The following is a 19,755-nucleotide window of genomic DNA, read 5'->3' as shown; positions in this document are numbered from 1 at the left end:
CGTGGTCCTTATGGAATGTCTGGATAGTGGGAGGCAGATCCATTATGGTTTTATCATACAACTTCTTGATAGGGTTCTAATTGGCACCAAAACTCATGCCATACCCTATGATTTTATTCTCACGTTTGTACTTGCTCACTTCAAGGAAACCCTCAAGAAATGGGACGTTAGTACAAGCAAAGATCACTCTGGGGCCAACACTTTGACTGCATGTAACTATGAAGTCCACACTGCTCCCAAAGAACCTGGTTCATCCAAGAAGGTGTCTGTGAACAGCAAAGTGAGAGCCTTGGTGCAAGAGAATTGGATTAAGGATGTTGAGATTGAGAGGCTGAATAAGATGCTGACTGAAGTAGAAAATGAGAGGGATGCTCTCAAGGCTGAGCTTGCAAAGGAGAAGGAGAAGAATGAAAGCATTCTTCATGATATGTTAAATCTACTTCAGGCCAGAAACCAAGAACCTGGTCCTTCCCAGCCTTAAAATATTCCTATCCTAGTTAGACAAACCAGTGACCCAGATGGAAATTTTTTTTGTTCTTTTTGCTCATGATCCAGTATCTTTATTTTTCTTTATGCTTTGTGGATGACTAGTATCAATGATAATCAACTGTTTTTGTGCTTTAACTACTTGTTGATACTTCTTAGATAGCAAATATCATTAAATTGATATATGATGATTGACTCCATGATTGCATTTGAAGTAGCTCCAGTGGCCATGAGTGATATCTATTAAAATTTTGTTGTCTAACATAATTATGTAACTTTTTGATCATGCCAAAAGTGGGAAGATAGGTTGTGCTTCTTACTTTGGACTATGATGTTTATAACCTAATGAACCTGATCCTTGATGATTTGTTACTTTAAAATAGAAAGTGTTCTAACATTGTATTGATGTTGACATGAGTTAAAATAGGGCTTATGCTTATGAAAAGCACATAATTTATCATCATGAAATAGGGGGAATTTTTTTACCTAAGTGAAGTTTGTTTTGATGATTGACGAAGGAACTCAAATATGAACTAGGTCCATATGCAATATACACAGACGCGGGTAGATTTGAGCACAAGGCATGCACGTGAAGGAGATAAGCTTAAGTGGTTATATTTGATATCTCCTGAACAAAAATGTTGCATAAGTGATAAGGAGAAGGACTTCTTACTCGAAGAGAACTCAATCCTAGATAAGAGAGGAGTTAGAAATTGAAGATAACTAGAACTCTTCCACCAAGGAAGAGTAAAACATTAGACTTCTAGTTATTTCCTATTCTACTAACTCTATATATATATTAGGATGTTCTCATTTTACAGGTACACACAAACGCTGAAGTTAAACGTGAGTTGAGATCAAAATAGCAAGGCATTTTGCAACCAACTCCTGTGTGATTCAAGTGTGCAAACCTGAAGTTACATGAACCAGATAGAAGAATTAGTTCCAAGTATCTGTCTTTTATTCTAGTTTCAGTATAGTAGGGATTTTGAGTTGTATCTTTCAGCTTTATCTAGAAGCAATTGTACTAGGTATTAATTTGAAGTTGTCACAACAGCTAGAGGTTGGTTGCCACAAAAGGTTAGAGGTAATCTTTATGTTTACAAAGAGTTTTGTAAATGCTATTTTTGCCTCAGTGATATAGTGAAGTGCTAGAAAAATCCTACTGGATAGTAGCTCATGGTTTTTTCACCTTTTGAGCCAGGTTTTTTCCACGTAAAAATCCTTGTGTTCTTTACTTTCTGAATTATTTATCCCACAACTGTAGAGTACGACACTCATAGAAGAACCAGGTCCTTTGATAATCCAGTGTACGCAAAAAATTGAACACCACAAAAATCACCTCCTTGTGTGGTACTGAAATATAAAACATCAAATATTCAGCTTTTTCTGTCAATAATTTATTAGTTATTGGAAAAAACAAAAGTTATATCGCAGAGACTACAGCGAAGAGAGATGCATTAACAATTAACGAAGTTAACTTGGTATATAATAATAGTGTTTTTTAACTTTGTATAATAGTGATTAAATCATACAAAAATATAACCCAACCAAAACATATCCTAGTTCCTAAATGTGCTAGGAAGAATATCTTCCAAGATTTTCTGTATAATTATTCTCAAACTCGTTAAATAAAACATCATATTATGATAAAAATCAAAATATAGTGGATGTTTACTCTTCATCCATGATCTTTATCTCAAATGGTTAATGACATATTCTATGACATATTTTCTTCACTTTTCATGCCTATATAAAGGCCGTGTAATAGATAGAAAAATAAACACAATTGAAGAAGAAAATCTCTTCCTTTCTCTCTATCTCTATTTCTTGTTCTTGTTTTACTAAATTGTCTTTATTTCTTGTTCATGTTTTACTAAATTGCTTTTATTTCATAACACGTTATCAACACTAGTCTCTAACTAATTGTATATATATATCTACAAAAAAAATTCTACATCCGGAAAGATTACAATTAGAAGCTATACATATCATCACATGGTTAAATGTAAAGAGAAACTACATATGGTAAGTAATGAAATGTAAGAAGGTATGATTATCTTATACTTGTCATTCCTTTAAAATCTCATATGCACACAACTTCGTACTACACATGTATTGCATAAGCACATATTAATATTACATCTTTTATATCACATGAATGGAATAAAATTTTCGAAGTTCTATATGTGAAAATCATAGTAGCAGTTAATTGTTGATATGATGCATGTCATGGTAACCAAGGATATTTTATATAAATTGTCTTATGTATATTTGTGTGTTAACTATCTTCAATTTGTCCTGCCGCTTTTAATATTTTCTTTTACTTGGATGAATATTTTTTTTCCTTTTGAATTTTTACACTTGCATATAGTACCAAAAAAAAAGAAATAAAATAAAATAAAATTGGTCACACTGATTAAAAGCATAAATCATCTTGAAGAAAACAAGAAATACTTCACATCTTTATCTAGGTTGATTAATTACTTCTTTGAAATTTGGAAAACAAACCAGCTATTGAGAAAGTATACTTCATAATTTATGGTCGTATCATTTGAAAGCAAATAATGATTAGTATGACTACTAGAAGAGGTATTTTTGAATATCCATGACCTACTTGATGCTTGCTACTGACTTACCATTTTTAAGTATTTTATATTAATGATGCACAAGCTACAACGGGTAAGTTGTTACCTATAATGTCACTTTTCAGGTGATATAAACGCTGAATTTATGTATTAGTACTATATATGTGTTGTTACCTATATGGTGTACTTTTGATAAATTTATTCACTAATTTCTTGGTTGAATTGAGTGAAGGAAAGTCATGGCGTTGAATCAAATCCAATAGGTAGGGTATACCCCAAAAACAACAATATTTTTGAGAGAGACTCAGTAAATATTATGACAATGATTTTATGATCATTTTAAACTCTAATAGAATTTAGAAGAAATATTCTGACTACAAACGGTTGTATTTCATATAGATGCTACAAATAATTAATAAAGCTTTACGCTGATTTGAGATTTGTACACTTATTTAAGAAAGCAAATTTGATTTGCTAAGTTGCAAATTAGTTGTGTATAACTTTCTTGGCATGTGATTGAAATTAAGGCTTGAGAATGAATCTCAATATTGTTTAGCCTATTATGCCATTGATTGAGGGTAAGACATCGGGATCAAGTCCTGATGCTCCATAATGATAAGAGTTGAGTTTGAATCGCAATTTATTATGGCCTAACATGCCTTTATATTGGTAAGATATTGGGTTTGAGTCCCAATGTACCATATTGATGATATAATGATGACTAAAGAAAAATAATATATTTTTTATGAAAAGGAATGAAAATTGTCCCACTTGATTTGCTCCATTCTTGAAGTGAATGTGATAGCAGTGCATAATAAGTTTCAATGAAGACAAGTGGTTGAACAATGAACGTGGGCGTTCCAAATATCAAAATAATAATAATCATCACTATGATTATAAAAGAAGAACAATAAGGGTTCTCAAAATAGTCCTTCAAAATGTAAAGGCAATGTTTACCATTAAATTGGTATGAAAATAATAAAGCACGTCGCTGATTATGGTCCATTCCTTGAAGAGAATGTGACTTGTGATAAGCATTGAGAATGCAAACCTAAAGTTGAATGTGGCAATATATGATAAAAATAATGAATAAATACATGCAATTCATGATTATATGAATATCACACAACTCACCTTTAAGGGAGGTTTGAGTGAAATAAAGAGAATAGATATTATTATGTGGTTACATGAATATGTCATTTGGTCGCGTACATGTGATATGCCAAAAGTTATTTTGTCATGCCTTATAAAAAGTTATTAAAAGCAAAACTTAAAGCAAGAAATGATTTTGCTTATGATGATTTTGACCATGACAATTTATTATGATATAATTTTCTCCTTGAAGGAGACATTTACCATATGAATGGTGTGATAAAAGATCTTGTAGTACAAAAGTTATTAAGAGCTCCGGAAAAATTAATTTATTACTACCCGGATATATTAAATTATTCATGATATTAATATTGTAAAGTCTCAAAAGAAACTTTTTGAGTTTCAAATGTATAAGTCAAAGTGGTTGGCATATCGAGACTATAAATGAAAGAAAGATTGAATATCTTCATATTTCTATAATCATACCGGGTAAATATAAAAGGTTACTCGATCTTCTTTCTATTTGTACTACACAAATATAAGCATGATGCTGGAATCATATGCCACAAGTAAGCTAGAGGTTTACTAAAATAAATATTAATTGGCATGACCGGTTGACCATCTCGGTTCAATTATGATGCGAAAAATTAATTGAGAATTATATTGTAGTAATAAAAGTTTCTTCAAGAATTCTCTTGCGCTGCTTATTCTCATGATATACTAGTTAAAGGTTGGGATTGAATCCCTTGATTTCTAGAAGGAATAAAAGGTGATATATAGATGGGCCCAATCACCAGCCATGTGGACCATTTACTATTATATAATTTAAATAGATGCATCTATTCTATGGTCACATGTGCATTTGTTATCAACTTGCAGTTTGGTTTTTGCAAGATTGCTTGCTCAAGTTATTAGAGCACAATTCCAGAATATAAATTATGATGATTTATCTTAATAATACTGGTTTAAATTCAAGTTGGTTTAGCAGAAATTGTATGCCTCCAATTATAGCTAAATCATTGGTTATGAGAACAAAACTCCGAAAAACGAAATTTGGTATGAGATGTATTATTTAATATACAGCAGCACTTGTACGCATCTAGCTAAGTTATAAAAATTTCTCCCTATCGCAATCGGTTCAGGGTCAGGAACCAAATAATTTCTATATAGAAATATAGATGTGCTATATGATTTAATTATGCTACCAAAATGCACAAAGATAAGTTCCCAAAGATGGTGGGGAAATGTGTTGGTGATCCCAACATTAGGGGGAGAAAATGGGCAGCTGAGAAAGTGATACGTGAAATGAATTATTATGAATACATATAGATCTTCGTACAAGAAAATATAAACTTGAAGTTCAAGTGATAATTCATTTACAAATTATTGCCAGACGCATTTGCTGATCCAAAGCTAAATGTCATATTTCAGCTGCTAATGCTCCAAATAGAATAAAGTCCATGAGGGACAGAGTCTATGGCACGCATGAAGTGTAACAGACCAATCGGTTCCAAAGATAAAACTCCTTGAAGAAGGAGAGGGACAAATATTCAAAATGGTCATAATAAGGAGGCAAGTGCTATAGAAGAGCACCACGACATAACACTTCATAAGACCTCATGAGAGAGGCTCAGATACCTAAAAATAATGAGATAAAGAGATCTCAATAAGTTATGTCTTTATTGGGTAATAATGGAACCGACATAAAATGATCGTCGACGATATTGTTAATATAATGTAGCGCTCAATATTATTAATATTGACGAGGATATTGAGCTCAAATCTGTCATGAAATTTGGACGGAAAAAAAGATTGGCCAAATAAAAAATACTCAATGAAATTGACTTCACTTGAAAAATGTGAAGTTGGACGAATAGTTCAACACCTGAAAGTATAAAGTCAATTGAGGTATAAATGTGTTCTTGTGCGAAAGATTAAAGTTGATAGACATAAAGACGACTTGTGGCGCAAGAAAATTAGTAAATATCCTCACATTGATTATATGAAGACATGTTCTCTTATGGTGGATATAGTCACTTCAGGTTTTAATCTGGCAATATATGAAAAATTTGATATGCGTATAGTGGAAATCGTTGAAAGATTTAAATAGTCTTGGAGCATATTAAGGTTTCCAAGAAATTTATTAAATAAAGCTTCAAAAATCCTTATATGGATTGAAACAATCAGGGTGCATGTGGTATAATCGCCCGAGAGAGTACTTGTTGAAAGAAGGGTACAAGAATAATTCAATTTGTCCTTGTGTCTTTATAAAAGGATATAGATTTGAATTTGTTATAATCGCCATGTATGTTGATGATTCAAATATCATTAGAACTCCCGGAGAGCTTCCTAAAGCAGCAGACTGTTTAAAGAAAGAATTTGAAATGAAAGATCTTGGAAAGACAAAATTTTGTCTTGGTCTACAAATTGAATATATGAAAGATGAAATTTTTGTCCATCAATCAGCATACACTAAAAAGATTTTAAAGAGCTTCTATGTGGATAAAGCACATCCATTAAGTACCCCGATGGTTGTGAGATTACTCGATATAAATAAAGATACACTCCGACCTCATGAAAATAATGAAGAGCTTCTTGGTCCTAAAGTACCATATCTTAATGCAATTGGTGCGCTAATATATCTTGCTAATACTACAAGGCATGACATAACATTTTTCAGTTAATGTCTTAGCAAGATATAGCTCCGCTCAAGGAGACATTGGAATGAAATCAAGCACATATTGCATTATCTAAGGGGGATTACCGATGTGAGATTATTTTATGGCAATGATTGCAATACCGATCTTGTTGGTTATGCCGATGTGGGGTATTTATCTGACACACACAAGGCTTGATCTCAAACATGCTATGTGTTTACATGTAGAGGCACTGTCATATCTTGGCGATCGACTAAGCAATCAATCGTGTCCGCTTCTTCTAATCATACTGAGATGATTGCTATTCATGAAACAAGTCGAGAATGTGTATGGTTGAGGTCTACTATACATCTTATTCGATACAAATGTAGTTTGAAGTGTGACAAACTACCCATAGTTTTGTATGAAGAAAATACAACATGCATAGCCCAATTAAAGGGAGGATTCATAAAGGAGTTATGACAAAGAATAGTTCACCTAAATTATTGTTCACTCATGATCTTCAAAAGAATGGTGATATTAATGTGCAACGGATCCGTTCAAGTGATAATATGGCTGATTTGTTCACCAAATATCTACCGACATCAATCTTCAAGAAACTAGTGTACAATATTGGGATACGAAGGCTCAACGATGTGAACTGATGATCTCATCAGGGGGAGTTAATACGCGTTGTACTCTTTTTTCCTTACAAGGTTTTGTCCCATTTGGTTTTCCTTGCCAGATTTTTAACGAGGCAATCAAAAAGCGTATTTCTAAATATGTGTACTATTTTTCCTTCATTAAGATATTTTCCATAGGTTTTTTCCTAATAAGGTTTTAACCAAACACATTATTTATGGACATCCAAGGAGGAGTGTTATGATAAAAATCAAAATATGGTGGATGTCTACTCTTCCTCCATGATCTTTCTCTCAAGTGGTTAATGACATATTCAATGATATATTTTCTATGTTCAATAATATATTCCATGACATATTTTCTTCACTTTTCATGCCTATATAAAGGCCTTGTAATAAATAGGAAAATACACACAATTGAAGAAGAAAATCTCTTCCTTTCTCTCTATCTCTATTTCTTGTTCATGTTTTACTAAATTGTCTTTATTTCTTATTCATGTTTTACTAAATTGCTTTTATTTCATAACACATCAGTCTTTTTACACAATAGTTGGTCAATCATAAAATTAGAAAAGAGAAAGCCACTTTAGGCATTGTGGAAAACCATATCATACTTCATTATCCAAACATCCACGGGAGAAAAGTAACATAACGCTATAATCTAAAAAATATTACTTTGTAACTAAAACAATAATTGCATGATGTTCTTTTTAGGTATACATTTATCATTTAATTATTATCGATTAAGTGAGAAAGGTAAAAATCACACACCAATCTAAGGGCCCGTTTGGCCATAAAAAAGACTTTTTTTATTTTCGAAAATTTTTCACTTTTTTTTTTCGAAATTAGCGTTCGCCATGAAATTTTCGATTTTCACTTGAAGATGAATTTCAGAATTTTTCAAAAATTTGAAAAAAAATAAAATCCAAAAAGCTATTTTTCAAAAATTTTACTTCAGATCACTCACAAAAATTCAAAAACAACCCAAAATTATATTCATGTCCAAACACAACTCTAATTTACAAATACCATTTTTATTTAAAAAAAATTCTCTACTTTTTTCCAAAATTTTACAATTTTTATGTCCAAACGCCCACTAAAATGTTCAGATTTTCAAAATATTAGTGAAATAATAGAGTATGTAACGCAAATTCAAAGAAGTTATCACATAGTTACATGCAGAATTGCACGTGTGTTTTGGTGGAGCTATTCCGAGTTATCCAATAATTTAGTGTGAGAGTATTACCAAGGATTGTGGTGGAATCAATAAAATTCTTGAGATTTCATGTTCGATCTATTATTAATTTAAAACAATCATCAAATTTTGTCACCTTCAAAAGAGCGAATAATCACTCAATTTAAGACTTAATTTCACCATTATTTTTGAAATGCAAAATTAAGATCTAAAAGGAGAAAGAAAAAATAAATATGAGATTTTGAAAGTATAAATGAGAACCAAATGGTTAATTTCATTTGCTAGAGCAGATTCACAGAATATTCTTAGTCCAACTCTCACTACTATATAAACCCACTCTCATGAGAAACGCAAGAGAGATTACAGAAACGACAAAAAGTAAAACGGAGAACGTAATGAGCGAGGCATTGAAGCGAAACTATCGTGTGTGCGAGCAGGAGATAGGGAGGGGACGATTCGGCGTCGTTTTCAAGTGTTGCTCGCCGGAATCCGGCGAGCAATTCGCCGTCAAGTCTATCAACAAGCTTCTTATCGCCGATGATTCCATTGATCGTCAATGCCTTTACAACGAAGCTAAAATCATGCACTTGATTTCCCCTAATCCTCACATTGTTCGTATCTTCGATGTTTACGAAGACGATAATTACCTCGATATCGTTCTCGAGCTCTGTAACTCCTCCGATCTCTTCCGACGACTCTCTACTCAACGGACCTTCTCCGAGTCTGATGCCATTGCCGTTATGGTACTACTTTTTCAGTCAATCACACGAAATAGCGGAAATTTATACTTTTCCTTAACTATAATTGGCTTGAAATCGGATAATTTAATTACTTGCATACGGTGTTTATATTAACCTTATAAGTGTACTTATATTTCTTTCATACACACGATTATTATTTAACTTGGGTTATTGATAGAAATTTTCACTTTAATTTCTAAATACTATGTTTAAATTATTTGGTTTAATGTAAGCACGGGATGTAGGTAAAATAATTGGCTGATAAGTATTTAGGAAGTAAATGTGGATGATAAACTATTCTGTAGAATTAAGTGAAATTTTATTTTAAAATTTGGCAGTTCTTTTTTTTTTTTTTCTCTAGATTCAAATTAACTGCACTTTGACATATATTTTTAAATCTTCGGATAGGATCATGAATGTAATTCTCATTGTAGTACGTTAATGTAGTTTTGGAACATTTAAATTGTACAGTAATTCTGAAAAACTAAATCAATGCACTACATTTAACTCAATAAAGTTAGTCAAATAGTGGCAAGTGGAGCACTATATGTAAATAGGCTTTTCTACTGATTTTTTCCCTCATAATTGATTTTTTTGGATCAACTGTTTTCTAGGTTCCGTTAATGGAGGCGATAGCGCATTGTCACCGGCTCGGCGTAGCGCACCGGGATATTAAACCTGATAACATACTGTTTAACGACGGGAACGAGCTCAAATTGGCTGATTTCGGCTCGGCTGAGTGTTTCCGCGAGGGCGAGCTCATGAGCGGAGTGGTAGGGACGCCGTATTACGTGGCGCCGGAGGTTTTATCCGGAAGAGATTACAATGAGAAGGTTGATATTTGGAGCGCCGGTGTCATTTTGTATATAATGCTGGCCGGAATCCCGCCTTTTTACGGTGATTCTACGGTGGAGATCTTTGAGGCTGTTCTCAGAGCGAACCTTAGGTTTCCGATGAGGATTTTCCGTTCGGTATCGCCGGCGGCGAAGGATTTGCTTCGGGGAATGCTGTGTAAAGATGTTTCTAGAAGATTCTCCACTGAACAAGTACTTCGTAAGTATCACCACCGTATCATTCTTCTTGCCTCTTTTTTCTTAGCATAGAGTTTATTTGACCAAAATTTCAAATAATTAAATTAAGAAAGATCTATTTGAAAAATAGAATAATTTGAACAGTTTCTCAATTTTATTTAATATCATTCTTAAGTACGGCTTAATAATTAGTCCCTTAGCTTCTTCGAGGATCAAATAATTCAACTTCCTAGCTTGGACTTAAATTTTTTGTGCATTTAGCAACTGAATTCAAAGTACAATGCCATACGCTTGATTAAATTTGATATATATTTTGTTCCATATTCTTAGAAGTTTTGGTCCGTTGGACCTCTAGATAGAATAGGAGTATTGTTGTTTAGAAGATTCGTTTGCATGGATATATTTACTTGAGAGATAATCTAGGATTTGAAGTTTAGGAGTTTGAATTTATGAATTTAGCTACAGTTTATTTATTTACTGGGCTTTTAATCAATTATTTTTACTTTTTTATTTTGTGAACTTTTAATACATACAGTTTGAGTCGAAGATACTAGTCCATTATTTTTACGTATTTTCTAAAAAAAAAAAAATAGCATATATAATGTTTGAGTTGAAGCTACTGCAAACTTACTCTCTACATCCACCCTGACTTGTAATTTCGGTTGTGCGAATTTGATGAAATAGTATAAATTATTCTTAGCCCACACTTCGCTCGTGTTTGAGCACAATGAATACCTATGACAAGTTGGGTCATATTATATATATCACAAACATAATAATTTGTGGTCGACCATATTACATAGTTTGAAATTAAATATTTTGATTCACTAATTTGTTTGGTTAATGCGGTGATTATAATAATACACAGGGCATCCATGGATAACTAGCAATGACGAGAGGAGAGCAGTTGCTGTTCTAGCTTGAGAAATTTGGCCCCTCGGAATTATCGTAGCTACTGTAACTGCATGCCCTAGCTAATTTGGACCTTTAACAATCAACATTATAAATATATGCAGATATTTTACCATAGCTAGTTGTCTTGGTGGCTTCCTTCTTGTTAGAGTAATTAATGAAGTATTAATGTGTTAGGTACTATTAGCCAATTTAGAGTAAAAAATTAAGGGCTGCTGCATTAACCTCTCATTACTTCTAGTATGGGCCTTTTCGGATGGGATAGGAGATATGGAAGAGATAGGTGTAATCTTTAACCAGATATATGTAAATTAGTATATTTTTATCTTGCTTGGCAAATTTAGAACTAATTTAACTTGGAAGATAATCAAACATAGCAATAGATCGAATTCTATTCCACGAGATATATCCAGTATCTTAAAGGTTCTTACGATTTTTTCCAATAATGTTTATCAAAAAGATCCTTTTATGATTGAGGATAAAGAAATGTATTAATCATGATTTGCTTTGCCATATTTTTTCAAACCGTCATCTTTTCCTTGTGATAATTTCTTTTCCTAACCTAAACTGCGGGTAGTAAAAAAGATTTTACCACGACGAACTACAAGGTGACAATTTTTCAACTGTATTGTTGACTAAGATAAAGTCCCATATTCAAGAACTTTAGCAAGTATGGTGGTCTTACTTTTGTTAACCGTAATTTCGATTAACTTTAGATTAAGCTGGTATATTTCTCACAAAAATAGAAATTATCCATTATCATGCTGTTATGGCAGCATAGTATTCATTAGACCAACTAAAAAGAAAAAAATTCAATTAGTTCCATTAAAGTCATCATATATTTCCAAACGAAGAATGGATAATAGCAAGATATAACATAATTATTTCTTCTAATACACCAAACCAAATGTTCCCTAAGTATCAAACTTTTCCATCTAATATGGAAACAATTTAGATAGCATCAACAACTGATGGCAAGAAGAGATAGAGAAGAATAATAAAGCTTCAAACTCCATAATTTTTTTCTGGAGTTTGAACTGCATATTTCAAACTCTAGGAAATTTTCGAGTGTGTTGGAGTTGCACTAGTAGCAGTTTCAAACTCCCAACACACTTTGCTGAAGTTTGGGGTAATTTAGCTAGGGATATTTTGTTCAAGTTCTATTTTCGTATTAAGAAGTGGCAATTTCTCAATTACATTTCAAATCGTGGCTAAATGTTAACAAAGTCCAAAAACTGGCCATTCGACGCCATTTTTCCATTACCAACTTAGGTATGCATTTCCTCAGCCCATGAATATTATGGGTTGTGCTGCCACTCCAGCAACAGTAGAAATAGCATCCAATTGCCACATTTCAATCGTGTCTTTACAAATTAACCACCATCTTGGAGTGGCTATTTTTTGATTGCTGGGACTTAAGTGGCGCCCTTTCTGAGCCAATGTTGTATTGGAAACAACCTCTCTACCTTCACTTGGTAGGGATAAGATATGTGTATATACTACCCTCCCCAGATCCCACTTGTGGGAATATACTGGGTTTTTTGTTGTAGTTGTTGTTGTAGGGACTAAAAGTGGCTGTTTGTGATTTTTCCCAGCAACACCGAAGGTATTAACATAATACTAGTCATTAACTCCGAGAGCTCATGAAAAAAACTCCGACAACAATTCAGTAGTTATAAAGCTATAAATTGAATCGTAATTAATTAAAGGCCACTCTCTTTAAGCTTCAGTACCAGGAAACTAGAGAAAGGATAGTTTCATAATTTTCTTCTCTTGCTTGAGTTATCTAGAGGATGAAGAAAGTAATTAAACTAGACAGAATTATTTTCTTTTGGTGGCAAAAATTCACTTCTTGAGACAACAAAGGAAAACAAATTCTATTTCTATTTTTTACTTACATCCAAACCAAACAAAGAAAGCAATGTTATAAAACAATAAAAGAAGAAGAACAATATTGCAGAGAAAGGGAGAGAGGAAATTCTTATTGAATTTTTGGGATGATTTACAATGGGGTAAGACCCCTCTATTTATAAGGGGGAAATGATTTAGCCACAAAGTAAAACTCTCTACAAGATAGACATTCACTCTAAATAGAATTTTATTCATAACACTCCCCCTTGAATGTCTACTCAATAAGTAATGTGCCTCGTTAAAACCTTAACTAAAATAAAACCCAATAGGAAAAAAAATTCTAGAAAAGGAAAAAGAGTACACATATCTAACTATACGCACTTTGGTTGCCTCGTTAAAAACCTTGCAAGGAAAACCCAGTGGGACAAAACCTTGTAAGGAAAAAAAGAGTGCAACGCGCATTAAACTCCCCCTGATGAGAGCATCATTTCACATCCTTGAGCCTTCGCATCCCAATCTTGTATGTTAGCTTCTTGAAGGTTGACGTCGATAGAGACTTGGTGAACAAATCAGTCATATTATCACTTGAACGAATCTGTTGCACATTGAGATCGCCATTCTTTTGAAGATCATGTGTGAAAATAACTTTGGTGAAATGTGCTTTGTCCTATCTCCTTTTATGAATCCTCCCTTCAATTGAGCTATGAATGCTGCATTGTCTTCATACAAAATCGTGGGTAGTTTGTCACATCTCAAACCACATTTGTCTCGAATAAGATGTATTATAGACCTCAACCACACACACTCTCGACTTGCTTCATGAATAATAATTATCTCAGTATGATTAGATGAAGTAGCCACAATTGATTGCTTAGTCGATCACCAAGATATGGCAGTGCCTCCACAGGTAAACACATAACCTGTTTGAGATCGAGCCTTGTGTGGATCGGATAAATACCCAGCATCGGCATAACCAACAAGATCAGGACTGCAATTATTGCCATAAAATAAGCCCATATCGATAGTCCTTTTTAGATACCGCAATATGTGTTTGATTTCTTCCAGTGTCTCCTTGTGGGAGCAGAGCTATATCTTGCTAAGACATTAACTGAAAAAGTTATGTCAGGCCTTGTAGTGTTAGCAACATACATTAGTTTACCAATTGCACTAAGATATGGTACTTCAGGAGTAAGTAGCTCTTCATTCTCTTCTTGAGGTCGGAATGGATCCTTATTCACATCAAGTGATCGAACAACCATCGGAGTACTTAATGGATGTGCTCCATCTATGTAAAACTGTTTCAATACCTTTTCTATGTAGGCAGATTGATGAACAAAAATTCCGTTTGTCAAATGTTCGATTTGCAAACCAAGACATAATTTTGTCTTTCCAAGATCATTCATCTCGAATTCCTTTTTTAAATAATCAATTGCCTTTTGGAGTTCTATAGGAGTTCCAATAAGGTTTATGTCATCAACATATACGGCAAGTACAACAAATTCCGATGTTGTTTTCTTTATAAAAATACATGGGCAAATGGCATCATTTATATAGACTTCCTTTAATAAATACTCACTAAGACGATTATACTACATTCGTCATGATTGCTTTAGACCATACAACGATCTTTGCAATTTGATTGAAAATATTTCCCGGGACTTTGAATTATTTGCTTTAGGCATTTTGAATCCCTCGGGAATTTTCATGTATATCTCATTATCAAGTGAGCCGTAAAGGTAGGCGATAACCACATCCATTAAATGCATGCCAAGCTTTTCATGGACAGCAATACTAATGAGATAACGAAACGTTATAGCATCCATAACGGGTGAATATGTCTCTTCATAATCAACATCGGGCCTTTGCGAAAATCTTTGTGCAACAAGGCATGCCTTATATCTTTGTACCTCGTTTTTCTCATTTCTCTTGCATACAAAGATCCATTTATAGCCAACAGGCTTAACACCATTAGGTGTTTGGACTACAGGCCCCAAAACTTCACGTTTTGCAAGTGAATTCAATTCTGATTGGATTGATTCTTGCCATTTTGGCCAATCAAGTCTTTGTCGACATTCTCCAACAGATTGAGGTTCAAGATCCTCACTTTCTTGCATAATGCTAGATGCAACATTATATGCAAAGATATAATCCACCACTATATCCACTCGATTCAAATTTGTCTCAATATCGATTGGATTTATTGATAGTTCCTTATTTTCTTGAGTCTTGGGCTCAGTGGTTTCCTCATGAATCTCAGAATTTATTAAATCATGGATTTCTTCGTAAGATTCTTTCGTAGTGTCATTTTGATCATTTGTTTTCCTTTTTCTAGGATTTCGATCCTTAGAACCTAATGGTCTACCACGTTTTAGGCGGGCTTTTGACTCATTAGCTATGACACTAGAAAATTGTCCAATAGGGACATCAATACGGATTGGAACATTCTCTGCAGGGATATATGATTTTGTTATCCTTTTCAAAACCGTAAATGCATCTCACATTTGATTTGCTATTCTCTGCAAATGGATAATCTTTTGCACCTCTTTTTCACAAATAGAGGCACGTGGATCAAGATGAGATAATGATGAATTTTTTCACAAAATTTCCCATTTGATTTCACCAACTTCTCCCCCTAATTTTGGGAAAAGTGTCTCACTGAATCGAGAGTCTGCAAATCGAGCAGTGAATAAATCCCCCGTTAATGTTTCAAGATAGCGAATAATGGAGGGCCATTCAAACCCAACATATATTCCTAATCTTCTTTGCGGACCTATTTTGGTGCGATATGGCGGTCCTACAGGCACATATATTGCGCATCCAAAAATTCTTAAATGGGATATATTAGGTTCATGACCCAAAATTAATTGTAACGGGAAATATTTATGATAATTTGTCGGTTTGAGACGAACTAGCATTGCTGCATGCAAAATGGCGTGACCCAAACAGAAGTGGGCAGCCTCGTTTTCATGAGTAACGGTCTTGCTATCAATTGCAGACGTTTAATTAAAGGCTCTGCAAGACCATTTTGAGTGTGAGCATGAGCTACATGATGCTCCACTTTTATCCCAATTGATAAGCAATAATCGTTAAATACTTGGGATGAAAACTCAGCATCATTATCAAGTTTAATAGACTTAATTGGATTATCGGAAAATTGTGCCCGTAATCGAATTATTTGTGCCATTAATTTTGCAAACGCGAGGTTGCGAGATGACAATAGGCACACATGAGACCATCTAGAAGATGCGTCTATTAAGACCATAAAATATCTAAACGACCCACTAGGTGGGTGAATAGGTCCACAAATGTCCCCTTGTATACGTTCCAAAAATGCAGGGGACTCAATTCCAACCTTTGTTGGTGATGGTCTAATAATTAACTTGCCTTGATAACAAGAAGTGCAAGAAAATTCATTATTTAAAAGAATCTTTAAATTCTTTAATAAATGCCCATTTGAGTTTTCTATAATTCGTCTCATCATAATTGATCCAGGGTGTCCCAATCGATCATGCCAAAGTACAAAAGTATTGGAATCAGTAACCTTTTGGTTTACGGTAGAATGTGCTTCAATTGCACTAATTCTTGTCCAATACAGGCCACAAGATAAAGATTGGAACTTCTCAATAACCCTCTTTTGGCCAAAGACATTCTTGGTAATGATGAGATATTCAAGATTATTCTCATCTATTGTCTCAATATGATATCCATTTCGACGGATATCTTTAAAACTCAACAAGTTCCTCTTGGACTTGGAGGAGAACATTGCATTCTCTATGATAAGTATTGTTCCTTTAGGCAGAGTTATAGTAGCTCTTCCAGAGCCTTCAATTAATTTACTACTATCAGAAATTGTAGTAACATCTGCCTTACACATATTTAAATGAGAGAAATATTTCTTCTCTGTGAATATTGTATGTGTCGTACATGAATCAATTAAACAAATATTTTTACAATTGAACTTTGATCCAAGTTTGTTTTGTGAGATATCCATATTTGCTTCCCATTGTTTGACATACAAAAGAAATATACAAATAAATATTAGTATTTTTAGAGAAAAAGGAAAAGAAACAAAGTTAAATAAAAAAACCCATTTCAATGCAAAAGTTTCGTACAGTACTAGCTGATTTAAAATCAATCCTTTTAAACATATGGAAAAACTTTAGCAAATAGTGGCACGCTAGTTCATACTTCAGTTCCAATCACTATAAATACAAAATTATATACAATGTTTTTATAAGAATCCTACAAAATGTATTTAATATTATACTAGTTTTGTGTTTACATTACACACAATCTAAAAAAAATATTTTGTAATTTATTTACTTTTAATTTATTTATAGAATAGTACAGAATACATTAGATGACAATCTTTCACAATACCACAGAACGAATATCTTACATTACTATATTACTTAGAGTTTTGTTAACTTCTACTAGCCTCATTTGTCTGATTAGTACTTAACCAATTCGGCAGAAACGCTAAATAAACCAAAATCAATAACAAACAATGATTAATCAAAATAAAATCAGACAGAAAGTTTTATTAAATAAACGACTATAACTAAACTAATTAATACTAATTGAAAAACTAATACTCATGTAAAGACTACGATTACATGATCTTTATTCATTAACTACTATGAATAGGCAAAAATAAAAAAATCAAACTACTCAATCATCTTTAACCACAGATCCATCATCGATTAAGTGGTCTATTTTTCCATCGGGGCGCTCAAAGAAGTCTGTCACATCCAAGTGGGTGATGTCAAAATCATTGTCAGAGACAAAATTGGCTTCAGGGCCTTTGTTCTTTAGAGATGCTTGATAAAGCTCAACCAAATGTCTTGGTACACGATAAATATTTGTCCAATGCCCTTTTCCACCGCAATGATAACATTCAGTTTCTGAACCATTTGCCTTTGGCTTCTCATCTTTTCCTTTCCACTTTTGGTGATTATTTTTCTTTGGGGGGTGATTAACACCAGGAAAATTTCTTCCTTGTCTACGATCACGACCACGACCATGACCACGAATAGAGTCACGACCTTTTCCACGCTTAGTATAATGGGAATACACCTCATCCACTTCAGGCAATGGTGTAGACCCAGTGGGTCGATTTTCGTGATTTCTCATGAGCAAGTCGTTATTTCGCTCAGCCACAAGGAGAAGAGAAATCAACTCAGAGTACTTCTTGAAACCTTTCTCTCTGTATTGCTGTTGCAAGAGCATATTGGAGGCATGAAACGTTGTGAACGTTTTTTCAAGCATATCATAATCAGTGATAATATCTCCACAAAGTTTCAATTTAGAAGTAATTCTGAACATTGCAGAATTATATTCAGAAACAGACTTAAAGTCTTGGAGCCTCAGATGAGCCCAATCATATCGTGCTTGTGGAAGAGTGACCAACTTTAAGTTGTCATATCTTTCCTTTAAGCCATTCCACAAAACAAGTGGATCTTTGACTGTGAGATATTCTATTTTCAACCCTTCATTAAGGTGATGACGCAAGAAAATCAAGGCCTTAGCACAGTCTTGGGTGGATGCTTTAGTTTTGTCTTTAATGGCGTCTCCAAGACTCATTGCATCTAAATGGATTTCAGCATCCAACACCCATGTCATATAGTTCTTGCCCGAAATTTCAAGGGCAACGAACTTTCTTTTCATAATGTCAGTCATAATTAAAAAGAGGAGAAAAATTATACCTTAATCTTCTCAAAGAGCTTCTTGAAACGGTAGAGTCTCGTGCTGATAACGTGTTATAAAACAATAAAAGATGAAGAACAATATTGCAGAGAAAGGAAGAGAGGAAATTCTTATTGAATTTTTGAGATGATGTACAATGGGGTAAGACCCCTCTATTTATAAGGGGAAAATGACTTAGCCACAAAGTAAAACTCTCTACGAAATAGACATTCACTCTAAATAGAATTCTATTCATAACGAGCAACAAATTTTTTTCTCTCACCTTCTCCATTTTCTATTCTTTCTTTCTCAAGTTGTCTCGACATGTGGAAAGATTAGTATTCTCTTACAAATCTATTTCGTTGATGTAACAAGTCTTTGTAGCTTTTACCCAAGACAACAAAGCCAGGACAACAAACTTGGTATGCTTTTCCAAAGGAAGGGCCCAAACATATTGTAGTCTAGTCTAGTTTGAAGAGAACATCTTCCCCCCACCTTTTTCTTTTTAACCCTTCACTTTCAATAAGCAAACTAATCGTGGCATTTACGTTGTCAAAGACTTAAAAATAGACGACTTTTTGGTTTACGTTTAGGGGAGGTTGAAAACAATCTTTCTCTAGTTGAAAAGTCTTAATTCACTTTTTGGAAGGAGCTCTCAATGCCGCGACGAAATTCATAGTTAAGTTGAGTTTTTTTTTAAGTAGTGCCTTAAGCTTCCTAGACACATGTAAACAAAAAAAAAACAAGTTGGTACAAAAAAGAAAGAGGAAAATTTCGACCATCTTTCGTATGCACGCACGTTTTGTAAAAACTTTATCATTTCTTCATGACATGCATTATTAGAGAATGACATACATAAGAGGAATAATGTAAGCTCCAAGCTACGAACTTTAATTTC

General features: G+C 33.6%; 2 protein-coding genes across 2 annotated transcripts; one reads left to right on the top strand and one right to left on the bottom strand.

Annotated features, from left to right (window-relative positions):
- The first annotated feature begins 8,939 nt into the window (after positions 1-8,939).
- LOC107809940 (phosphoenolpyruvate carboxylase kinase 1-like) lies at positions 8,940-11,615 on the top strand. Its single transcript, XM_016634649.2, has 3 exons — positions 8,940-9,381; positions 9,993-10,431; positions 11,278-11,615. Exons 1-3 carry the CDS (start codon positions 8,980-8,982, stop codon positions 11,331-11,333), a joined length of 897 nt encoding a protein of 298 aa, XP_016490135.2. The 5' UTR covers positions 8,940-8,979; the 3' UTR covers positions 11,334-11,615.
- Positions 11,616-17,843: 6,228 nt separating this feature from the next.
- Positions 17,844-18,305, bottom strand: LOC142162010 (uncharacterized). The gene has a single exon (XM_075218307.1). It carries the CDS (start codon positions 18,303-18,305, stop codon positions 17,844-17,846), a length of 462 nt encoding a protein of 153 aa, XP_075074408.1.
- Between the last annotated feature and the right edge of the window lie 1,450 nt (positions 18,306-19,755).

The sequence above is a fragment of the Nicotiana tabacum genome, chromosome 7 (assembly GCF_000715075.1).
Source record: "Nicotiana tabacum cultivar K326 chromosome 7, ASM71507v2, whole genome shotgun sequence".
Classification (NCBI taxonomy): Eukaryota; Viridiplantae; Streptophyta; class Magnoliopsida; order Solanales; family Solanaceae; genus Nicotiana; species Nicotiana tabacum.
Note: the sequence above shows the minus strand (reverse complement) of the source record. Positions and strands in the feature narration are given on the sequence as shown.